Below are 26,467 nucleotides of genomic sequence, written 5' to 3'. Positions count from 1 at the left end.
TAAAAGCTCATTGAGCAAAATCTACCAGTGTCAACAAAATCATCCTATTTCTGTATTTCATACCAACTCTCTTTTCCTATCCTGTGGTATACTTTAGTGTTAATAGTTGGGGGACAGAACCAAAGCAAAATTTAATCTTGATTTTAAGAACATATTTAGAAACAAGTTACAATATTTCTAAGTTTATTTTTGCTTCATAAAAATAAATTCCCTTCTTAATATTAGTTTCCTACAGATGAAACATAGATCTTGATTTCCAAAATGTTCAATTTATCTATATACATTCAAACATAAGTTGAGAGGAAAATAAATTAGTTTAATTCTATTAACTTTTTATATCTGGAACAAGATTTAGAGGTGAAACTAACTTGACTACAACAGAAACTATGAATTTTGTCCTGCAAGAATTAGGTTTTTTATATTTTTTTAACACATCAGCTATTTAAATATTCTGTAGTCTAGGCAGGCTACAGCATTAAAATATACACACTCTCATCACACTAATCTTTTATTCTTCATTGCATTACTCTGATTTTAATATCTGTGTCAAAAAAAAATAAATAATTTGTTTAGAATTCATACTGGTGGTATATGGAGTGGTTAATTGTCTTCACATGGTCTATTAGTACATAATGGAGGCTTGTAGATTTGAGCTTAATATTTTTCTTTTATACTTTATTAGGGTGTTCTTTTTGTGCTGGTATTCAATAGAAAAGAAGGCTATTTCTTACAAAACAACAATGGAACATTAATCAAGTGATCTACCATTTGTAATTGCAGATGGGTATTAATAAGAATCTTATAGTTTTTTGTCATATCTAAACCACTACTGGCACAATTAAGGATGCTTTCATTTGAACTTCAGTTAGGAATATGATAGTTTACTAAATTTGTTAGAAGTTCATTCATACAAAGTTTGTGTTTTTATAATATGTACAGATATTGTGGTTGGTAGTTGTGTTTGTGTTTTGATGTGATGTGGTGTTTAGATGATTGGTGGTTGCTGTATCTGGTAACATTTCTGTATTATGCATCCTTGGACATAATCCAGCACACTAAGAAGCATGCATAAATCCTATTGATCTTGAAGGCATTTAAGCTGACATGACTATGCACTGGATTGTGCCCACAATCTCTAAACAGTAGTAGTTCAGCAGATAGCCTCCATGGAAATATTGTGGTTCTAGTGTGAACACTGCCATCATTATATCCTTGTGACAGATTACATCATGATAGTGAATTACCATTTTGGAAATCTACTTCAGGCATATCTTCCATTAATTCCAAATGAACTGTCGTCTGAAGGAGTCCTAACATTTGGCACTGCCACTGATTCTGTTACACATCCTGTCCAAAGCCATCAGCTCTCCATATCACTTTTTGCCACTATTTACACCAGTGAAGTGTTCTGCACAAATTCAGGAAAGCAGAGCCTTGTCTAAGGAGCTCTGCAAACTAGGTCATATTAACAGAGATAAAATAATAACCAAGAAAGAGCAAATGCCAAAATAGTTTAAAAAGTTCCTTAGAGACTGGCACTAAGTGAAAAAAATACTTTTAAAGGGGAGAATAGTAGGCTGGGTGACAGGAGAAATAAGCGGGAATGTAACCCATGAATGAAAAAGGGGAAAAAATCAAAGGGATGAAGTAGAAGAAGATGGAGAGATGGTGCTGGGAGATTATTTGTTGTAGGAAACTAATAATTTGAGCCAGAGATGTGAAAATAAGGAAGATTATATTATTATATAGAATTTTGTTAAAAAGAAGAAAAGAAAAAAAAAACAAAGTAGAATGATAACAAGGAACAGAATGATTTCTTTCTTTCTTTTAGTAAGTTGGAATTAGAAGCTCAGGAGGGAAAAATAGGTGGAAAAGAATAAAGAAAAAGTGTTCAGCTGCATGATTTTCATATGGATTGCATGATTACTACTGCTGAAATGAAGGCTTCTCCATAACCATAATTTGCCTGTTGATGGGAATAAATTCTGCTATCCAAGACAAGGCGGTCCTTTTTTTAATGATCCCCAGACTATATTATTCTCAGAGAATTCTCAGTCTCTTAATATAGACTCAATTATACTCAGAATTATGAATCCAATCCTTAGTGCAGATTGAAAGACTTTCTCTCTAATTTCCTTCCACAGAAGATGAAAAGGAGAATTCTTCAGGTGACATGGTCCATCACAAATGTACACAAAAAGTGTATTTTATTTTTGTTTATCTTCATCTCACCCTAAGAATCTTTCATCATATGCAAAATTGAGTTAGGCCTCTGTAAACATCAAATATGACCTTCCTCTTTGTGTCCAAACTCTTTCCTAAAGTAATGTGACTGTTGAAAGTGTTATTTGACAGCTTCTTTCCTGAAATCCACCCACTCCCCTTACTGTAGATCCAGCTGGCTGAAATGGAGGCCTTATCACTCAATTCTGATAAGTCTTCTATCCTGCTAGGAGATGATGGAGATGACTCCAATATTGACCAGCCAAGCCCTAAGGAAACAAAGGTAAACTATGTATATATAAGGACCACCTTCCTTTGAAAGAATCCTTTTTTTCGGGAAGAAGGGAGTGGGAAATGGATGGAAGCATGGATAGATGGATGGGGAAATTCTATAGGATGGAGAATGCTTTTTTCTTAAGTTTTCTGAAAGAACTTATTATCCTCTGTTTCAGGAGTGTGAAACCTTTTGATTACTGAGGTCACACTTTTTGTTTATTTTGTTTTGTTGGGGAGGGGGTGCATTGACATTGGTGGCTGCATAGCATGGGTCTACTTCACACAAATGAGCAAAACTTTGAATCTTAAAACTGTAACATTTTTAGAGCTTTTGAGAGAGTATTAAAACTTATGATTTAAGACCATAGTAGTGATGAAAACTGCATTGCCAATGCTCAGGTAGGGCCATAACAAATGTGGGGAGGCATGCTCATCCCTACTTGTTTCATCATATTATTCCTGGCATGACATCCTTCATGAAACACAAGACCCATATGTGCATATGGAACATTTTCATTTTTCACCAGAACTTTTCCAATAAGGGGAATCGGTTACTGAAATGTATAAAGCAAACTAGCTCAGTCAAGAGCTCCAATAAAGCTCTGATATCTAGCATCTTTCCCCACAGCTCAGGTAAAGTGTTATCTACCCTCCTTGAGCTAGCAGAAAACTAAACCAGCATAATGTAAAAGTTTATGTTCTGACTGCTGATCCTTATCCTACCTCTATAGATTCTGTTTTGGCATATTTAAAAAGCCATTGATTACATTCTTTGTTGCCATCCCTGTTTTAGAATTCTGTTGGGAAACCATCTACCAATCACAGCCCTGATACCTCCTGAAGCTCATCAAACAACTGATCTGTGGAGGGACATGGCAGCTTAGTAAAATAGGACAGTCTCTCTGGCTTTATTAAGCTGTTCTCACAGCCCAATAATCAGTTGTTTGACAGGCCAAGGAAACTACCCATAGAGTTGCCTGCTCTGCCTGCTCCTTCTTCCCAAAAGGGGAAAAAGAAAGACAGATGACAGAGAAGACTACCCAAGGCCTCAGTAACAAGGACATCCTTATGCAAGATTAAAGTGTTCAATAGGCGCTAGACAGTCAGCTGACTGCACTGCCAACAGAATAAACAGAATGGTTTAAGATGGAGGCAATATCTTTGGGAGAGAACAGGATAAAGAATTTAACAGGGTACGTTCATAACATGGTTAGAAGCCCATGGGAAATTATGCATAGTGCTAATACCCTCTGATAATGTTTTGGATGCATTTTTTCAGCCTTGCAAAGTTTCCTCTTATTTAAATAATTGATTTTGTTCTCTTTTTTGTGAAGCTTTATAAGACAAATATCTTTATTCTGACTAGGATGGTGAAGACAGTCCTAACTCTACAAGGATTGCAGGCTTGGAAGAATGTCTCTTCCCTTTAACAAATACAGGACCTTCTCTGCCTCCAGAAAGCTACCTGTATGAAATGGAAAAAATCCCTTTCAGTCCAGCCCAGTCTTGGCTAAAGAATGAAGCCAGCCAAGGTAGGCATTGCCACATAGTTGACCTGCATTAATATGGTGCCCAATAGAGATACCTGCTTTTTTAAAGAGCTCTTTCATATTATTATGCATTATATTCAGGTATAGACATGAAAAATGCATCAGTTCCAAACAACATAGTTATAAAGAAATTGATGTTTTCCCAAGTCTTTTTCACTCATTGATCTAGGAGTGGAAAATGGTACTGTATACATATATACATAATTTAACACAGTATCTCAGCCTCTTTCAATTGGATATATTCCAGATGTGTCCATGATTCTCATCAGGGACAATAGCTAGGAGACACATCTGAAAGACATCAAGTTGAGAACACTGCAATATGTTTTATATTTTACCTGTAGTCAAGGAAACTGTATTGTAAAAAGCAAGAATTAGCTTCATAATTTTGTAAGTTTGAAGCCTCATAAAGTTTTCTTTCCCACCTGTTCATCTGTGTATTACAGGTCCTCTTAACTCAGTGTCAAAACTCATCCTTCTGATCACTGTAATATTGATTTGTTTGTTTTTTATTTCATTTCTATATCCCACTCTTTTTCCAGGATCATGAGGGCAGCACAGGTAGCTCCTGTCTCTTTTCTATAACAACCGTATGAACTAAGTAATGACTAGACCAACTTCTAAGCTTCATGACAAAGTTACCTAGAATTACTTTAAACTCTAAAACAAAAAAGACTTTAAAGTACAACCCTGATGAATGTGAAAAAAAGCCTGGAACATTGCCATAATCCCTCTTGCTAATATGCTGGCAAGTGTTGATTTGTCTAATACTAAAGGCCATGTTCAAATTATCAGCTGTGTTCTCTTAGGGAAAATTATCCAGGGGACAGGAAACATGTTAGCCAAAACGTGTTAGAAGAAATGCTTCTGCTTATTCCTTGTTAGAAGTGCCAGCCAAGAACAAAACAAATTAGTGCTTCCTAAACTAGCTACCAAAGAAAGAGACTGGAGTTGTAAGAGAAAGAGGAATATGCATGATTACAAGTAGTTTGATTTCCTCTGTTCCCTCATTAAGAGTAACTTAAATTGACTTTTTAGATTTCTGCCCCAATAGGAAAACTGGAAAGCAGAGAGTGACATATCCTCTTTCTATTTCTTTCTCCCTGACTTTACCAAATCCCCCTTGTTTTCTTCTGTGCAGATGCACCCCATTGTCTGTTGCCAGTACAGACAGAGTTTTTTCTCCCAGCTGTTTCTGCCAAACTGTCAAGTCAGGAGAAAGTATCTTGTCCAGAGGACCTTCCTAAAATCTCTCTGCAGGCTTCCTGGGCCTCACTGCAATCTCCAAATGTAAACTCCTCACTTATTCACCAGGTGAGTGTTCCTATAATGACTTTGTCTCCCATTTGTCCACCACTACAAGTGGATATGAAGAAAATGCTCCAGGAGGAGAAATAGATGCCCATTGTACACAGACTTTGCATTCTCCATTTAAAACAAATTTTAGATGCATACCAAATTATGCAAACCAGGTTAAAAACTGAATAAGTCCTATGTAACATTGGGGTCCTTCTAATTAAACCTTTGTATTCTAATAACCAATAAGCATGACTATTAAATAAACCTACAATAAGAGTGAGAATGGGCCCTATATCTGAAAATGTCAAGACAGATTGATGGAAGATCAGTCTATTTATGGCTAGTATTGGATATGTGAAGAGACAGCAAATGAATGTTTTAGTCAACCAGGTTCCTTGCAATGATGTTACACACTGTTGTTCTCAGCTGATATTGCTGACTGACAGCTAAGAATCAGAATTGTGTCCTTATATTAACTAGTTAATGCTGCCAGATGAAAGTGGGGGCTGGCAACAATCATCTGCTTTTGTTAGTTGATGTATAAAGTTACAGCTGATGCCCTATTCCTTGGGCCCAATATGAAGACTGATTTTTTTGTTTGTTTGTTTGTTATTTCTTGGCCTTGCAGACCACAGAGAGTGACGCTTCCCTTGATGATGGCAGGAGCAATAGCTCAGAAGGCAGCTTGCAAACCACACTGGAGGACAGTTTAAACCTTAGTGGCTTACCCCAGTGCACGCTAGATCTCCCAGTAGCATTATGCCCAGTGCCAGCAGCCACTCAAAAAGCTTTGGTGGTACCACTTTCTCCTGCCTCTCGCAGGCAGAGTATAAGGGGCCGTGGCATCTTCACTCTTCAGAACATCAGGAGGCACCAGCGGAGCCACAGCAGTGGAGGAAGCACTAGCCCAGGTTGTACTTATCATGACTCCATGGACCCTTCTGATGAGGAAGGGATAGGGAGCAGCCTAAGGGGAGGAGGCAACAGCAGTGAGCAGTCAGAGACCCTCAGCAGTTTCTCTCTGACTTCTCTCTTTTCGCCACCTCCTCCATCCCAAGCTCTGGCACTCGTGAAGAAGTGCAACAGCACCAGCAGTCTCCATGCCAACTCTTCTTCACGGGGTTCTGCAGCAAATGAAGCCAAGCAGTTCTACTCAGTTGACCCAAGGGGGTTTTTATCCATGCCCTCTTGGGTGACAGACTTCTGCAAGAACAGCCCTTCTCCAAGAGAGGGTGATGTACCAGAGGGCTTAGACAGAATTGGGACTCCGGACCACAGCTCCCCAGTTCCTTCTGAGCTGCAGCTGGGGAGCAGAGTCAGCAAGAGACATAGATGAGTCTCCCTGCGGCATGTGAAACAGGCTTGCTCTGGCTGCCACTTCCTAAGAGCAGTTCCCAATGAGAGGACTCTGGAAAGGGAAACAAGCAACCACACAAATATAAATATGTATGTCTGTATGTGTGCACGTGTGTATGTGTGTCCGCTTGTGTGTGTGTGTGGAAAACGACTTTTGTACCATACCTCAGAGACTTGAGAGAGTGATAGCAATATGAGAACATCCCACATTTGCAGGGGACCACTACCTCTGCAAAGATGACAGTGGGACAAAGTTAAGAGGGTGAAGAAGACTCTCCAACCAAATAATTAGCTGGCTGGATGCAGCTGTTTAGCCCTCTGCATATACAAATATATATGTACAGATATATAGAATGATTTATTTATTTTTTTTACGGAGAGCTTAGGACTTCCAGAAAGTGCTAAGTATGAAAAGGGCAGGGTCTTTGGGAAAATAAAATTAAAATGAAATGAGGAACCCAGTCAAATTTTTAGGGCTTGGGAATCTCTTTCAAGCAAAATTGCATAATACATGTTGTGTTTTGTGGGGTGCTGATGGTGATGGTAGTAAAAACTATGATCCACATCTTGGTGGGTGGGGGGGTGTTTGGGGAGATAGTTATATGAAGATACTCTTTGGAGATACTTCGAGGGGGTGCAATAGCATCTGAAGCTCAGCTTTGTTAAACTCCTCAGGTAGCATCAGTGAAATTCTCAGACTCCTTAGATGTAAACTCAACCAATAGAAAAGTCTGTGTGGGCTGTGTAGTATTAAAAGCTCTAGGTGGGCTTCCCCAATCTGATGCCCTTGGGATGTTTTAGTTGGCAGAGGGTGATGGAATTGTAGTCCCGCACATGGAGAGGATGCAGGGCTGGGGAAGCTCGCTCTAGCAATTTCCTTTAACAATAAAGGAAATATTACAAGAACCAGGAGACAAAAGCAGAAGCCACATGGCAAATTACTCGGTGCTCTGATTTTCATTGATTGTGCTTTTTCGTTTGTTTGTTTGTTTGTTTGTGGGAGGATTTAGAAAGAAAGCTGCGTGGGGAAAACCACTTTGTACTGCTAACGGATCAGGATTTGTAGTTTATTTTGTTTACTATTCAATATTTGTGAAGAATCTATTTTAGAAGCCCAGAGGTGCAAAAACCATCTCTAAAGAAAGGTATGCTATTTTTTACAAATATAGTGAAAGAAAAAAAAAATGCTAGAGAATGAGGAAGAAGAAGCATAACAAGCTCATTGTATCCAACATAGGCCTCTTATTTTGACCCCTCCAGAACCATTTCTATGTTTCCATAAGAGAAGAACACAAGCCACTTCCTACCCTAATACCTTTCATGGCTTAGTTAGCTAAGTTAATGGGGTGTCCCCTGAATTGTGTCAGATGAGATACCTCCAGCCATTCTAAGAATTCAAAGCAATCGATTAGCACATTTTTCACTGATAGTCAGGGCCAAGCTGCTTGTCATGATTTGACACTGCACGTAACTTTTTGAAATTATAATTAATTGCTAAAATGGGAGAAGCAAGACTGGAACCACAACATAAAAGGAGAAAAAAAATCCAGAAATCTCTGTCGGGTACAGTATTAGGTTGGGGGAGAGGGCTGGCTTTTGCACTACATTCCTGACAAAAATTCCACCTCCCATTTGTGGGAGCTGTTATTTGAAATGAAAAGGAAATTAGCATCAGTGGGAGCTTCTGTTTCAAGCCAAGCGGTAGTTTCATCGATAGGGTGGCACTGAAGAAAAGAGTTAAACTGTACTGCCAGTTATGATCCAGATGTTATTTGCTCTTTTACAATAATAGCAAAATATCTATTTAATGTCATTTGTTATTTGGCCTTGAGTGAACATGTGTATGTATGGCTGTATATAGAGGATGGAGTGCTAGAGGCAGAAGACAGATAGCTGAAACTTGCTCAGTTATATGTAGGGATTACTCTCAAAATCAACTTCTCTCTCCTGATTATCAGTCCCCTTTCAAGGTACTTTTTTATCCTGTCTTAATGTTTCCTACCACCAGCCAAGCCATCTAGCAGGAAGCCTGGCTTCTGACAATATTATCATTTTCTATTTCAAGGCAAGAACAGAACAATCATAGATACAACTCCCAAATTATTTTATTATTGACACCTCACCACCACCCAAAAAAAAAAAACCCAACCCTGGCAACTCATATGCCTTGGACTCGGCTATGATACACAGAAATGGGCAGGTAAAGCTTTTCCACAGCATGAAAATGTTCTGTTTCACTAGTTTATTGCTGCAGACTGAAGTACTGTTATGGGCAGATCCAGGCAAGGACTGGTTAAAAGTTGGAAACTAATTCAAAGTGTTCTGGGGAAAAAAAAGTAAACAAGAAATCTCCTTTCCTTGAAACTTGTTCATCTTCCATGAGAGGCACATTCTCATTGGAACTTAAGTATGTCTTTTCCCTGAAATATGGAGTCAGCCATCCTTGATTAAATAGCCCATCTTTACACATTCGGGCCCAGCATCAAGAGCCTTTCAACATCCAGGACTGTAGCAGAGAATTTTAGAAGACGTGGCAATGCTGGTTTGTACATCAAATAGCTGCTTTATTTTCATTATAATGAGTCAATGAATACCAAATACTTCACAGTGGACAGGAGATGAATTCATGATGAATTCATCTCTTGAAAAGTAATGTGTATTTTTTAGAGAGTACAAAACGGAAATGAACAGTGTCTAATGCTCTGGGAGAAAAGAACGCAGGAATTCCTGACTGCTTCAGAGAAGGCTCATGGTCTTCATTAATAAAGCAATAATAGTGGTCCTAATTTTAAATGTTCTCTGTGTGTGCGTGTGTGTGCGTGCGTGCGTGCATGCACGCTAACTTGTAGCATGCTTTCTGCTTGTTCTTTATGAAGCAGAAATGGTGGGCAAAAAAAAAAGGCAGACCTCTTAAAAGACATGCTTTTGAAAGGACAAGGAAGCCATCCATATCAACACATAGTAAGAAACTGAAATCAAATGAGCTTTGTCACTACTCCATCTGCAGACCCAGTTATTTCTGTTCATTATAACTCTGTGGCTATTTGCAGTTATGGCAAACCAGTCAGATGATAACTTTAGCTGCAATGCAGAAACCAGCCGAGGCACTGTAGCTTCACTCTGCCGGCTAAAAGAGCTGTGTGAATCTATTCCAATAGGTAGGTAGGAATTTCACATTCTGGTTGGATCCTGCCTGCTTCAATGTATGGGATTATAACTAAGTTATATAACTAATATAACTTTGTCATTTGTATGTGTTGCCAGCATTATTCCAGATTGTCATGATGTGAACTGAATATCTGACATTGAATTTGTGCTTAATTGTACTTGAAGAGTAGAGAGACCAAAAAGAAAACTTACGTGCATAGAAAGCATTTGCACAGTCTGTGATTTGGACAAATGTAGCCTTAAAAGGATGGGAAGATAGTCATGAAAAGGAGCTGGGAGCCTGTGTAAGAATGGAAGTGACCAAAATTCTGAAGGTTTTCACAAGAGAAGAGGGATGCTCAACCCTTCCCATGCCCACTGTTTTGTCCCTGCATCAGGTTTATACCATAATTTTAGGATTCTACTACCCAGTCATTTTGACTGGGCAGTATATAACTTTATGTAATATGTTACTTATAGATCTGCCCTAAAAGTGACCTACAGACATAGCGTATGACAGCTTTCAAATATGTATCACTATGGAATCCAATCCTATGTATGTTTTATCAAACCTAAGTTTTATTCTCCAGTAGTGTTAGGGTAATGGGTTTCTGATGTTCATGTTTGAGAAAACATTGTCTTATGATTTTTGGCAGAATGTATTTAAGAATACCAAATTAAGTCACTTTCTGCTAAAGTCCTAAGTTGGATTACATGAAAAAAAGAAAATCCCTGAATTAAAGAATAGTAGCAACTGATGATGTTAACCTAAAAATTATATTCCTGTCAATGAGAAGGTGGGGATAAATCTAAATCTGGCCACAGATGCATTGTAATCTGATGTAGCTTGTCTAATGAAGTGATATTCTGCCAGGATATTACTAGCTAAGCAAAATTGTGTATAAAATTGCTCAGTGGCTTTCCAAGATCTGATCACCCAGCAACTATCCTGCCATCAGTCATATCACATCAGAAACTAGAGAAGCACTTCACAGATATCAGGGGCCAATTCATCTTCAGAGATACTTCTAGATACTAACTCATACCTTAATCATACCAAATTTCTTCAAAGAATGACATGTAAAGTAGGGTTCACAGTTGATCTTAAATTGTATGGGAAATCATAAAAGGGGAGGGGGACTTCCTGGCTATATGTTAGCATGAAAATGCTAAGAACACATTGAATCCTGGCTTCCAATTCACATGGAACTGTCACATGTACAGAAGGGTTTCTCATTGTAGGCAACTGTGCTGTAATATGGGGACCAGATCTTCAGCATGACTTGGAGATGGGACAGGATACCTGTCACATCTTAGACATTGAGCTTTATCTGTGACCAAATCCCCTGTACTGGGCTCTCCTGGTAGCCATCTAGTATTTTGGGCCACAGCCAGTTTCTCTGTGATGTCTGGATAAGATACTCTAATCACATTCCAACAAAAAAAAGGTTTCTTCATCTATGTCACATATACTACTCCCTAGGAATTCCAACATGCTTCAGCCTTCCAGCCAGTTTCACACTAATACATATTTCAAGAAGTATTTTTCTTATGTTTGTAGGCTTGAGTCAAATTGAGCAAATTCTACAATTCGTGACTCATCTCCTTTGTGTGTGCATGTGTGTCTGTGTTTTCCTCTTGCACACGTTTTAGTCACTTACTTTAAGCCTTTGGAGTTAGTGTTTGTTGGCAAGTTTTTCAGAACCTTACCATAAGAAGTATTGGAGGGGTTGGGGGTTGTCTCCATCTGTTTGTGGCCCAGAGATGCTTGCCCACATGTCTCGATTTAAAACCAATTTTCCCTTACTCACAAATAAGTGTACACAAGTTTGCCTCCTTAGTGTGTGCCTGTGCAGCAAAATTTTTGAACTACAAGTACAGGAAGTGAATAAAACGAATTGGAAAAATTAATGATTTCAGTTGTGAACTGAGGCATATATGCTGGCCTTTGTTGCAAGTGGTATTTATTGATCTTTATTTTTTTAAAGGTGCTACTGCTTATTCATGACTATGGGAGTCCCAACTGGTTTGCATTATATTGTATATCATTTGAATGTATGACAGCAGAGACACCTTCATGTCATCAACCAAATCTTACCCTTCCTTCAAATACTGGATTCTTTTTGCTTGTGTTTTATTTTACTATACAAGCAAAGCAAAAAAAAAAAAAAGCTTGTGGCCTAGCCTAGGAAAGCCTGGTTACTATGGCAACTGAAGACGAAGTTATCTTTAGAGAATATTTTGTCTCTTCCTTTTAATTATTTACTAATGGTTTTGAAAAAAAGAGGAAATATCTATTCTTCCCAGAGAGAAAGTTATTAAAATGCAACAAAATTGGCTCTTTGTGCATATTAACTCAGAACGAGGCTTCCGTTCCATATTTGAGAGTTGGGCGTGGGGGAAAATCTGTTTATACTTGGTTGGTTTTATTTTCCTCAGCGGCTCTCTTGTCCAGTCTCTTTAATGGGGAGTCACAAGAAGATGTAGCCCCTCTTTGTTTCTGTGCTTATACTGGAATCTCTTCAATCACAGAAACCTCACAGGGAGGAAGTCTCACTGCGATTCTTCCTCAGTAATACAAAGTGGGAAAAAAAAACCACAAGAGACAATTGCACTTTGTGTAGAAAGTTTTGAACATTAAAGTATTGCCTTTTGACAAAAATTATTGCAATCTGGTGTCATTTTTTTCCTGCTCTTCAGAGGAGGGCGATTTGCTACAGCTCCGCTGGAGTGGGGCACTTAATACAAATCCGTGAATTAACAGCTCTCCTACTCAAACTGGAGAAGCGAAGGGATTAGTTTTTCCAGCACATTATCAACTGAAATAATTTGTCTGAAGGTGGCATCTTCAGGGTCAGAGAGCAGAATCGACCAGTTTTTGGTGGGGATTGAACAGCTGATCCAGAAGTAAAATTTCAAAAGCTCAGCTACCTTTTTTCTAGTCATTTAGAAGCCCTATAAATTACAAAGGAAGCTATCAAGCAATTACTGTGGATAGTTTTAATCTGAATAAAAGAGATGCAAGTATGCCAAACTCAAGCTCATAAATTGAACAAAATCCATATGCATGTGGAATAAACATAGGAGGGACTCCTCTCAGTGACTGCAAAAGTAAAGATTTTGTATGTTCACACTTTTGCTAATGTTTTTAGTGGAATGATTCCTTAGGTCCTATTTAGTTCAACGAATATTCAATGTTTTCTGCATTATAGGTAAGAAACATTTAACATCTTGCAACACTGCATCTTTTCAGGTCTCCAGTCTTTTCAACACTGGGTCACACTTGTGATTTCAAACAGAAAACTTCTACTCTCAATCTATGAAATGTTTTATAAAACAGATAAAATGTGGGGACCAGCTATCTGCTTGCCTAGTTAAGCAACAAGTATAGGGAGACGTAGCACCCCCAATCAACATCTATCCTCAACCACATGTAGTTTAGACCTAAACATTTCTTTAGGTTTTCAATCTGCTTCAATCCAATGGGTTGCCTGAAACCTTTATTCTTCCCATAAACTTAGAATCTGACTCCGTGAATGGGTTTATATTGTGTAGGTGATTGCAGATAAGGAAAAGGGCACCATGGAGTTCTGTGAGTTATCTCAGTGATGCATTTCCTAAAGGCCTGCTGAATTAATAAGGAGCAGCTCTTCCAGAACGAAGCCCATCTAAACCAAAAAGAGGTGCATTTCACTCTTGTCTTAATCAAAGAATAGTCAAATCTTTACTCCAGAAAAATGAAAAAAAAATGCACTTGTCCATTATTAGGGAATTGAAAGGCATTTAATTTCTTGTGATGCGTTTATCTTACCCCTATTTTATTTTGACTAACCAATAACATGACAACATTTGAAATATAAATAAATATTCCCATTATGAGTTGTCACCGTTAAAGATGGAAGCAGGGGGCAGAAGGATCTATCAATTTCATTTCTTCTCAATTTTTCATTGTTTCCAACCTTAAATGTTTCCAGATCATTAAAACTTCTGACACGTTCAAAGAGAAAAATATTCATATGGTTGCACAGGTTTTGTTTACTATATATGCAAACATTTCTGAATATTATGTATTTCTGAATATTATTTACACTAGTAATTATTTTATTTGTATATTCACCCAATATATGTATACATATATACATTGTTTTTACTGGAGAATTACGTTATAAATTTAAAGAACTCAATTGTTAAGGGTAATTGATTTTAGGGCTATAAATTCATCTGAAAGTGCAACTAATTTCTCCCCATTCCTTTGGTGAGAGCATATTCAGATTACTTTTGCCAGAACCCACAGTTTCACCAGTACTTCCTTTTCTTTTTTTCTTCCACAAGAATTGTCTGACTAAACATACTTGTTTCTACTGGAAAACTGTAATTTTTTAAATCCCCCAGATGCTATTGGACCAAAACCATTTTTTTTCAACTCTGTAGTCATTTTGAGAATATCTGGTATATTAAAGCCAAATGTAGCATCCCCAGTCTTTTCTATCTGGCCCATAGTATTCTATCAAAATGATTCACAGTGCAATTGTTAAACTGCTCAATTTTAACTCGAGCAGAAATAAATTTATTTGCAAGCGTATGAGCTTTTGCTGTTCTTTATATGGGCTATCAACATTTGCAACTGACGACAATACAAACATACCCTAGAAACATTTTTCCTACCATATTCCATGATGTTCCCATCATCTCATCCCCAGTCCATGAGTCAAACAGGCCTAGATCCACCCGAGCTGTAGCAGAGTTGAAACAGTGTTTCCCCCCTTAAGCCAATAGCATAACAGCTACAAAGTGTAAAATCTGTTATGCTCTGGCACGCATTATGGCAGGTGACGTGTAGTAAATGGGTCAAAGCTGCTCTTATTGACTGTTTCAGACTGATGCAGGTATGCCCCCCCCATCTGGTCTCCAGTCAGCCTCATCTGTTGCCATAGTGCTATTGTCTCCATAAAGAACCGGTTACAATAGCACTGTGCCAATGGTCTACCAGAACTGTGCAATAGTGCAAGACTGCTCAGGCAGCTGCACTGACTGAACTAGCAAAACAGTGAAATTCTGTAATAGTGAGTAAAATAGCATAACAGGCTGAAATAATACCATGTTACAATGATGGGAACCAATACTTCCAAAGGACTTCAATTGGTCAGCATTATGTAAAGACAGATAACTAAACAAGCAGATCAAATAATTTTCTCCAGAATACAACATAGTGCTATCTGGAAGTCAGCATTTGTTGTCTCGGAAAGGAAAGGAAAGGAAAGGAAAGGAAAGGAAAGGAAAGGAAAGGAAAGGAAAGGAAAGGAAAGGAAAGGAAAAAGAAAAAAAAAAGAAAAGAAAAGAAAAGAAAATAAAAGAAAAGAAAAGAAAAGAAAAGAAAAGAAAAGAAGAAAAAAGAGAAGAGAAGAGAAGAGAAGAGAAAAGAAAAGAAAAGAAAAGAAAAGAAAAGAAAAGAAAAGAAAAGAAAAGAAAAGAAAAGAAAAGAAAAGAAAAGAAAAGAAAAAAGAAACCTAAGAAAAATGCCACTTGGGCTTCATTTCTCTCTGTAACTCCAATCATTTTTATTATTATTTTTTAACTTTATGCAACTCAGGTTATGACACAATAGAGTGTAGTAAAAGGACATATGAAAGAACCTGTCTAGAGATGATAGACATAGTCCTCCCTGCCCCACTCCCACTGCACTGCTGTGACAGACAGACTTTTCTTTGCCAGCTGATAATGTGCTGAAGTGTGAGGGCAGCAAAGCCAGAGGACTCAACCAGTCCACTTCCCTACCATGAGCTGTATACATAAAATCAGGACAGCACTATTTAGGAATGGGGGCTGTACATCTCATGACGGTTTAGTTTTCTGTCACCTCAAGGATGAGTAGCATTTCAACAATTGAAGCCCCCTATCTGGGCTATCCAAACCAAAGTGCAAGTACTTTATATTGGTGACACTGAGTTAATAATTATGGCACCAAAGTACCAAAAAAAGACTCAGATTAAGTGGCACAATACATGTACCGTCCCTGGATTCTGCCTTGATACATATGAGCATATGTACACATCTCTACTTTAAAATGGTCTGCCAGTTATAATTACAATTTATATCACACTGAAGTGGACAATGTGTCAGTGTCAGTGATTAGAATCTGCTGTTATACTTGTAAAGAAGGAAAAAACTGTATGGAATTAAAGAGCACAGATTTGTGTCTGCCTATTATCAGCTCTTTACCAGCTTTCAGCTGTTCTGCTTTTGTTGCCTCATTTCTGTCCCTTTCATGGCAAGTGGAAGAAGCTGAATCACATCTTAAGCATACAGCATGCATATTGATATTAGAAGCATTTATTTGTTTCCAGAGTGCCTGGAAACCAAGCATTTATGGGGATTTAGGATGGCTTAGCCACTGTAGCTCATCACATGACTGAAGAGTTTGATTGCAGTTTATAAGTGTCCTCACACTGAGAAACTGCTATGGACTAAAGATCCCTATATCAGCAGGTGTTGGTTTGGTATTGGGAAGACCCAGGTTCAAGTGCATCTCCACGTGTGGAAGTTCAATGGGTGACTTTGGGGCCACTCTCAACCCAACCTTCAACAACCCAGAATTGTTATGGGGGAAATGAAAGCAGGAACACTATGCATGATGCCTTAAGCTCCTGATCAAAATGTGGAATATAAATCTGTATATTTTGTGCATATGGAGGCCAAAAATATACTAACCTCTGAAAGGTGATGCTAAGTTTTTTCAGAATGGTGCACAGTTGAGATGTCTCACCCTGTGAGATCTGAGTTCAGAAATCCAAGTGGTGATTGGCTTGTGGTTGTAACTGTGTTGCCAAGCCATCATAAGAAGACAAAGTGCTTTTATTAGTGGGCACAATTCTATACAGCTACAAAAAAAAAAAGATTAATCACTGTGGACAAGATCTTGATATGGAAAGAGGGCTGCTGAGGAGGAGAGAAAGCAGAAGTGCTGTTGTGCAAAGCAAAGTGTGTTCCTATAATGTTGAATAACACCCATAGTGTTTACTAACAACTTGAAGATAATTCTGAGGCATTAACAAAGAAAATGGAAGATGCTGTGATTAAGCAATCAGACAGAAAAACTCTGGAAATAACCCCAACCCCACTTTTAAAGCCGGTGAAGTTTTGATTTAAATCACCATAGCAACCTGATGCCCTCCATGTGTTTATAGACTTCCAGTGGTGTGGCAAGAAATTGTGGGACTCTGATATCTAGAAGATGTAGGTTACCATACATTTCTGTGTCATTGAGAAAAAAAAATGATTTAAATTATTGATGGATTTTCCATTTGAAGTTCACACATTTCCTGAACAAGCATGCATTCTTAGTGGTTTCTGTAAAAATTAGAACCTACTAGTCTGCAGTTAAAATGGGTTTTTTTATTAAACTTTCTGGCCATGTGATTGTTTGGCTATTTTTACAGTGTGGTGACACTTAGTTGATCTTATTTGAAGGCTGTGTCCAGAACATTTCAGACACAATGAATAGGATTAACATTTATTTGGCAAAAATTGTCTCTCCATGAGGTGGAAAGTTACAGTTCATATGTTTTGATTAGCAGAGTTATAAAAATAGCCATAAATATTCATAAAATGAGAACTGAACAAATTGCAGACGGAGCTCAAATACTAAGAGTGTATAACGAAGAACATAAAATGATTCATATGGGCTCACTGGCTGCATGTTCTCTTTGTCCTCAGGAGCTACATCAGCCTGTGGTTGGAGGTTGGAGGCAATAGGTGGGGCTTGGAGCACATTCTGTGCCCACCATCTCTTCTGATAGATACACCCAACCTTCTTTGCATTCCCTTGCTCTGAAATATATGCATTGCATTTGTAATCTTGCAGTCTCCCCTCATGTGATCCACACAACAACCCTCACTGCTAAGAGAGTCAGTGAGTCGAGATGATGTCCAAAAGGTACCTGTAGTCTGAAAATATAGATCAGGCCTGATTTCAGGTTTGGCGCAGGTTTTTTCTGTGCCATTACAGCTCACCTATTTCAAATAAAAGGTGCAGTCTCTTGCTGTCCATATACTTTGCATTCCAGGTGATGCAGCTCTGTCATTTTCACACTAATGCTGATTTTATGCCCTGTTGACTTCAGAGTGTTTTTCATTTATAATGTTCATCTCGGCATATAAAGGGTTTGCCTTCTGCATTAAAGCTTGTGTGACTGCTATGTATCAGTCCTCATCTGTGTAAGCGAGCAGAAGGGATAAATGTGCATTTGTCTCAACAGTAATGGTTTGTGGTTATATGCAAGTGAACACAGCCACTGGAGGAGATAGTAAGAAACATACCTTGAAGATAACATGTGTCACAAGAACAGAATTTGTCACCAAAGATCTCAGGCATCCAGTTCAAATGTGAGATTGTAGTAAAATAAGACTTTTAATCATTTCTTTAGGGCCCTTATTACATATTGGAGAGTCAGTAACCATCCAACAAGATGGTTAAATGCAAAACGCTGAGTTCACATTTTGTTCAGAAATATGACCTTTATAAGCCAAAGTGTTGAACACTAAAATCTTGAAATACCTTGGATATTCTAAAATGGCCAACATTATCACCATGGGAGCAACTTACCCTGTCCCTGTACAGTCTAACAATTTTACAGTCTGATTTTTAATTTTTTTAAAAGGGAGTTAAAGAAATTCAAGGAAGGATAAACTTACTTGTGGCCATTAGCCACGAGGGTGTATGTAATCAGTAAATTCAGACACATCATGCCTCTTAGTATAAATTGCCATTTATATCCATTTTAGCTCTGTCAGTAAAGAAGGCACATAGGAAAAATATGCATAATGTGAACATTAATTAAAGGTGGCTTAAACATTACTTTTAAAAGTAATATAGTTGCCACTTGCCACTTCAAAATTTGAATATTACTATTCCCTTTAATATATATATATATCTTAAATGGTCAAATGTGAGTTCTGACCACAGAGTTTAGTTGCATTTAATGTCTGCAAATTCTGCCCGTTTGATACCGCCAAATCGTTCAGACATTATAAATATGCCAATTTCCTTTTAATCTCCTGCATACTTACTTCTTTAAAATTTAAATAAGAAGCTGAGAAGGAACCCTCTAAGCAATGCAGATGTCCGCTGCCAGTGTATAAAACTGTATAGAAGATTCATAGCTGCAGCACCTCATATGTATTTTTTGTAAATTCTTACACATACTTTTGATGATATAATAGGCTGAATTTGGGAATATACAGGAGGACATACAGGAAGATGAAGGATGGAAATATGATTTTTTTTAATAGAATGTTCCAGCACGTAAAAGTCAGCTACTGAAGTAGGAAAAAAATGATAGCGTTCAGAAGAAACAAAGAACAAAGTAGAGAGTGGGGTGCACATGAAAATGTGTTTTCCTTCAAGTAATTACTGGAATTGAGGAACTGGAGGGAACAGTAAGTGTTACTACCCACTGTAGTCTTCCCAGGATTTTTTTTTATCATTCTAGGTCACGTTTGTTTCTGGGCAGATGTGTCTAGCCAATATCTGTATTTGGGGCCCAGAGGCGTTTTTTGGAAATAAGGAAAATGCTGGAAATGGTTATGCTTTTGCACCATAGCAGCTTCCCATTTATTATTGTTTTAGCTAAAGATATTTTTTAATGTAGTCAGGCAAGACAGGGAGCTGATTCACTGCTGTATATGGGCAAAGTTATACTACCTAACTAAATGACGTAGGAATCTGTTCTTCAGGTTACAGTCCCTGATGATCCCTTGTGAATATCAGGCAGGCTTAAATGCCTTTCCTCAACAGAACAGGAGGCAAGTCACTCAAACCCTCCGTGCCATAATAATTTATCATCATGTGATTTAACGTCTCAGTTTGCATGAAAGCGTCTGTTTGGAGTGTTCTCGCCTTCCCATCTGAGCTATATGTCTTCTTGCTTGTCATTCACTCCCTTAAGGGACTCTGGAGCTGGGAATGATGCCCCATGGCAGAGTTTAGGCAAGACAAATGAAGTACTTCTTGCTAAAACGAAAAAGAGGATGAGGCTAAAGAGGAACGCAGGAATTAACCCTTCCATCTTTGGGAGGGTGGGGGGCAGAATAGTTCCTGAGGAAGGTTTCTGCTGAAAAGAAAGTTTTTGTTTAGAATCCAACATCAAGAGAGAAACCCCAGGAATAAAAAGTTTGTCCATTTTCTCAGTTACACTTTATTGAGATGTGATGTTAAATTCCTTTAGGTCTCTCCAGCAAACTCCCTCTGCTTTACAGAAGCAAAGTGCTTTTCTGAGAATCATCATTATTTTCATTGTTGGTATTCTTGCTAGTATTATTATTTCAGATTGTCTCCATCATAACGTTTTGTAAAGATCCCTTTTGCTTGTGATATCCTCTTCTTTCTGGGCTTTTCCTAAGTAATGTTTATATTCCCCACAAATGGCAACCAGCATTGGCAGATTTCAATGATAAGATCCTAGAGAACAATTTGGATAGGGTATCAAAATAAAATACTTCATGAGATTTTCCATATGTTTATGATGGCTATTCAAGGAATACACCCTTCATTTTTCAACTTTTTATTCTGAACCTCTTTGTCAAGTGCTAATTTGCTGACTGCCTCCAGCCATAACGCTTATTTGAATAAAAGGCAAACTAGCATGGAGATTGGGAAGGTTCAAACAATGAACCTAACTCAAAACTACATAATAACTAAATTGTGTGTAAAGATGAGGGAGCCACCACAGACAGGTTTTTTTTTCACTACTGATTTTAGACTATAATATTAAATTGGAGGATCAAGGAATGTCCTATTCCTAAAAATAAGAAAGCCATCCCTAATAAGAAATTATAAGCATTATGGTCCAACTCTCATAAGGGAACTATAATCAAATGTTAGGGAAGGCTATGAGTCAGCAACCTTTTTGCAACCAGGGGACACATTTATTTATTTACGGTCAACTAACCTGCTTAAATAACAATTATTTATCTACAGTAAATGTATGAATGGAACGAATAAACTGTTTACATCCCTTACATTTTCCTAATTGAAATCCTCTTTCCCCAACTATCTCCTGCTTCTGTTCTCTCTGGATTCTTCCTTGTCTTATAAAATTTTGGCTCCTCCTCCTCCTATTAGCTAAGTGAAATTACTGCCTTTCTCCTCCTTTGAGTCATAAACTATATGAAATCCAAAATATATAATAAACAATACTGAAGTATTCTGTTTCTGAACTCCAGTGGAAAAGAAATGAGTCAAAATCATGTCTGATTAGAAAAGAACACCAGAGAGGAGAGGCTCAACATGAGGGGCAGACTATTATTAGGATGAGGGGATGTTTGGAAAAAAATGGAGATGAAAGAAAAGGAAAGAAATGAAAGAAACATGAATACAGAAGTATTAAAAGACAGAATAATCTCTCAAGAGAATGAATGGAAAATGGACATAGGGAAAGATGATATATAAATAGAGTGAACAGAATTATGTTATAGAGAGCCCTAGAAGTTTGTGGAGCTACATAAATGGGAAGTATGAAAAGGATGCTTGGTGGAATGATATAGTAAAGAGGCTATGATGAGAAAAATGCATGTAAGAAATATTTGCTGCAAAATGAGGATAAGAGAAAGAGATTTAAAATATATATGGATAAAAAAATAGTTGACATAATGTAGTCAAAATAGAACAAGTAACAGCTAAGATCAAAAAAGGGAGAGAAAATGCAAACTGATTTTGATAGAAATAAAAATTTGATTTGGAAGTGGGTGAAGAGGGCTAAATAAGGAGCTTGCAACTTTTCAATGGAATTAAAAATAAAAGTCAGTGATCAGTATGAAAACAGTATGTTGAGATGGCTTGGTCATAAAGGGAGAATAAATGGGGATCAAATCACAAAAATATATGAATTGGAATTAATGGGCTGAGAGAACAGGGAAGACTGAGAAAGTTGCATTTGGCTGGATCTGATGAAATCCTTAAGACAAGAGAACGGAGGAGCTTCTGGGGAATGTATGGCAAACTGAAGACAGAGCCAATGACCATGGCAAAGATCAAGGAACCAGTGAGTAGACTGGTTCCTTGAAACCTCTCTGGATAAGAAGGGGACAAGAGATCACCCACAGGTTCTCCAGATGGCAGCTCCCACTGAGAAGACTGCAGGAGAGTGGTTTTCCGTGGGTTTGAGCACCAGGAGACAATGGGATTAGCCATCTTGCTCACAATCACAGCAGAGACTTTTAAAGGACGCTAAGTTTGCAAACCTCACTTTCTAATCACTTTTGGAAATTGCATATTAACTACTTCTAAGCTGTTAGAGACCGTTGGAATGACAAGTTTGAAAACACTGGGTGAGTCTGCCTTAAATCCTGAACAACAACAACAAAAATTAATCATAAGCTTGAAAATTTAAAGAATCTGAAATTAACAGCAAAAAGCTAAATAAGATTTTGATTTTAAAAAGATATAAAGGTCCAGGTAAAACTGGAATATTGAAAGTTTTACAGTAAGATTTTGGAATTAATTATAAAGTACAAACAGCTTCTCGTGGGAAATAGATCCTATTTTGATTTTTACAAGATATAACATAGATAAATAATTTCATGATTTCAAAAACTGGATGCTAGAGGGGACTAAAGGTTTTAGGTAGTAGAAAGATATGCAGGGATGAAAGATGGTACAAAATGTTATTGCAATAAAAATACTGAAGGAGACTTTTGAAGAATGGAATCAGAAAATAGTAGCTGCAATATCAACAATGTCAGTAATGATGCCTGCTTCTATGGATGGACTATGTCCAAAAGATGTTATTGAAGAAATGTCAGATGTAGAACAAATTCTATCTGACAAGATAGAGTTGGTATCGAAATTGGATTTGCAACTGACAGACCAAGAAAAGGATGTTTCACTGGATCTACAAAAGAAACTGGCTGAGGTTTTAAAATTTAAAAGGAAAATACAAATGACAAACCAAGAGAGTGACCAGGATAATTTTTTCCTATTGGGTTTACAAAAGAGGCTTGTTAAAGCCTTGAAGAACTTTGTGAGATGGGACAAAAAAGAAATGAAGAGAAATCAAATCCTACAACAATATTTCAATGAAGTGAAGATTAAGACTGTTAGAATTAAAAGAAAGGAATATATAGTTGGTTTATCTGATCAAGGTTAAAATAAGATTATTGTTACTTCTGGCTACCCTTTATGGACTTCCTGCTGACACCAGGACTGAAAAGATTATGTTTTATGGATTTGTTTATAGATACGTAATGGGATATGGGATGAAGGGATAAATGTTTGTAACTTTAGAAAGGGTGAAGAGTTACTAAATTTGTTTATACTTGTTGTGATGAAGGTTGGAAGTCACTTCTTTATATATTTTTTTTCTTTATTATATTCTTAGTTTTCTCTTTCTTCTCTTTTTTTCTTTTTCTTTCTTTTTCCTTGCACTTTTTACTCCTCTCTATTCTCTTGTCTTTCTTGAAGTTTCTTTTTTAACTTATACAAGATTAAGACAGACAACCCCATCACACAACAGTGAGAGAAGAAGGGGGTAAAATGAGAGTGATTGCCTCCTTTTCCTATGCATAGTGAGCGTTCTCAAATTGCAACAGATATTTAGGTAACAGCTGACACTACTGTATCCTGTTAACAATATAAATTCAAAAACAACTTGGAGGTCCAGAGAACAAGCATTATTTTCATACTTAGAACTTGATAATGTAGGGTTATAATTCAACTTTTAGCGCTAATTTGCTCAATGATCCCAATCTTTAAACATAACTGTTCCCTGTTTATTTGCCAAGCTTCAAATAACAACTTTTGCTAAGAGTATTTGTTCTGTCTTCACATTTCTTTTGTAAATTTCCAAGCTTCATAAAAGAAAAAAGAAAAAAAATGGTGCTTCATTTTTTTCCCTTTCCACTGGTGTCTCCACTTCAGGGTCAAATTGGATTGCCAGGCCTTCTAGGACATGATGGAGGTAATGGGCTAGATATGAGAAATACATGCTGCATGCCTGGTGGGATCACCTGCAGAGGATAACAAGAGGAAGAATTACAGTATTAAATTCTCAAAGAGGTGTCTGTGCTATTTGAAGCTGGAGTTGCTATACAAAGGCATTCTTGATTTTAATTGTTTCCATAAAAGAAGAATAATGTTTGGGTTCATTTTGAAAAGTGATACACTTAGCCTATATTTAGATAGTTGAGTATGGGATTATCGTACTCCATATGGTATCATAATTTACAGAGTTTATACTCTGTATAATCTTTGGGATGATCCATACTTCCTGCTTGCCCCAGCATGAGGATAGGCATCTAGTGTTTGGGGAGGGTAGAAGCAATCATGTCATCCTCACCTTGTCACTGGAGATTCAGGTGCTCTGGCTCCACATTACAGACAGACGGACAGAACTCTAAGTTTAGTTTGTATTAGATTTTATTATTATAATCAAAATTCTTTTTTTCAATAATTTTTATTTTTTTCAATATTTTCATTGTAATCGTGTGTGTGTGTGTGTGTGTGTGTGTGTGTATAAAAGACAAGAGAGTGGAGAAGTTTAAAATACAAAAGACAATCAAATGAAGGCATAGACATGATGGAAGTGAGGATGATTTTCAAGGATAAAATTGTATGGAAAGTTTGACTAAATGGTATTAGTTTAAACTAGATTTAACCATACTTCCTTTTTCCTTATCTCATGCCTTGATTCATTTTGCTTACTATTCCTTATTCTTTTTCTGAACTTTGTATAATGTTGCTTATCCCAAAAGGCAATAGCGTGATGGATTTGTATGTGTATGAAGGGATAAGTAGATCTCTAAAAACACCTGGAGTTTACTCTGCCTTAAGAAATGGTTGCTATTTCTACAACCCACACAAACTAGTCTCTGTAACATGTAGGATTTTGTATCATTCTATCTCTCGAAGTTATGGGCTCCATGCTTGAATACAAAAGATAATGTCAGTTGATGTTGTCATCTCTTGGTAGTAGTAACTCATTCTCATCTATTGACAAGCGTATTTTGTTTATTCCTATTTCTGGATGTTCCTATGAGTCTGAGACTTCTTGCTTCTCAGGAACTAGCTGTGCATATATATGTTCTGTTTCTCTTGATTGTATCACTCCTTGTCTTGAAAAAATTCCTGCACAAGTGATCATTCTTACCATCCATTCTGATCACCTAATTTAATTTGCACTTGGGATCCTAGATGTAATTCTGGCAATACATGCACATCATTATGGTTACCAAAGTAGCATTCTTTCCTGAAATCAGGCCACTGAAGATATCTGTTTGTTTCAAAGAAAGGAACTGGGTTCACGGTCATTGATCTATGATTATTTGTGCCTGTCTTTATTTACTGGCATGGATGGGGGTTACTCAGTAATTTGTTAAAGTTAAAATTACTCTTCCTCTGCTAGACTTTGCTGTGTAGTTTGAGTAGTTCTGCTCAGACTACACTACTTCATTGGCTTGTGGTAGTTGTAGCGGGCCCTTGCTATAATATGAGTAAAGTTACACTTCTCTAAAGAAAGTATCAACTTTCCCAGAGAATTATGTAACATTATATATTATGAGTTATTCAGGAAATCCCCACCTAGCCTTTATAATTTTTTAAAGCAACTAATAGCAGTAGATCTTGCGAGATCAGTCATGGTTGCAATCTCAAAATACTGGGAAAAAGGCATAAAATTGGTCCACAAAAGAAAGGTTCTTTAATAGCACCCTGTTTAGCAAATTTAGAGTCACTTTTTATGAGATGGGCAGCCATATAAATTTGATTAATAATAAATAAATAAACCTCTGTCACCCCTCTTACATATGACACAGATGTAGTGACCCATTTTCTTACAATTGTGGCACTCAGCAGTCTTAGCGGGACATTCTGCCCTCTGTACATATCCTTTTTCACAGTAAGTACATTTAAACTCTTCAGCTTTATAGATGCAGATTGTTTTGATCATAGGGCAAAGTCTGCCTAGTTGGGCTTTCAGCTTGTTTCCTCTCTTTAGTTTTGTTTTGATGGCTAAGATTTCTTAGCTTCCTGCTGTAGACTTATCACGGTTCCTTGGTCTTACATCTGGTCCTTGAGCAGTGCTGAGCTTCTTATCACCCACGCAGCCCCTTCTAAAGTTAAAGCAGTTTCTTTATGTGGTTCTGAATAGAAACCACATTGTGCAGAATGCCCATAATCAGTTTGCCACTAATGGCTTCATTTCTGCAATCTCCAAATACACAGCCATCTGTTTTCTCACAAATACACTTTATATGGGCTTCAGTATTCTTCAGGTTTTGGGGTCCTCCCAGAATTCTTTATCACCATGTAAGATATGGTTTCTCCTTGTCCTCTTCATTGGATTCAAGGGAAAAAACTAAAAACGTTGAACCTTTTTTTTAAAAAAAGAAAAATAACCTCAAACCAAGTGTATTAAATCTGAGGCTTAATGCCTATGTAACCTTATTTCATAAAAAAAAAAAAAAAGGCCAAAGGGAAAACAAAACAAAACACATTTTGCCACCAAATTTAATTGTACAATCCTGGGACGTTCTGGAGGTTGCCAAAATGGGATGGAGGTTGAATGCTCTTGAGCTATTAGTTGACCTTTGCAGAAATGGGCCCAGGTTTTCCATAATCTGTGCAA

At 37.4% G+C, this 26,467-nt stretch overlaps 1 protein-coding gene across 2 annotated transcripts in view; it reads left to right on the top strand.

Annotated features, from left to right (window-relative positions):
- CACNA1I (calcium voltage-gated channel subunit alpha1 I) overlaps positions 1 to 6,684 on the top strand; it is a 297,225-nt gene extending 290,541 nt beyond the window's left edge. The window contains exons 33-36 of one of the 2 annotated variants that reach the window (XM_088141549.1): positions 2,393 to 2,506; positions 3,866 to 4,025; positions 5,161 to 5,363; positions 5,977 to 6,684. In XM_088141549.1, coding sequence (XP_087997675.1) covers positions 2,393 to 2,506; positions 3,866 to 4,025; positions 5,161 to 5,363; positions 5,977 to 6,684 — 1,185 coding nt within the window. Of the gene's footprint in view, positions 1 to 2,392; positions 2,507 to 3,865; positions 4,033 to 5,160; positions 5,364 to 5,976 lie in introns of both variants that reach the window. The other variant, XM_088141550.1, reaches the window with a different exon arrangement.
- Positions 6,685 to 26,467: the final 19,783 nt, after the last annotated feature.

This window comes from Python bivittatus, unplaced genomic scaffold (genome assembly GCF_059951505.1).
Source record: "Python bivittatus isolate LINGU-HERP-01145 unplaced genomic scaffold, Pbiv_v1 ctg000330_np1212, whole genome shotgun sequence".
NCBI lineage: Eukaryota > Metazoa > Chordata > Lepidosauria > Squamata > Pythonidae > Python > Python bivittatus.
Note: the sequence above shows the minus strand (reverse complement) of the source record. Positions and strands in the feature narration are given on the sequence as shown.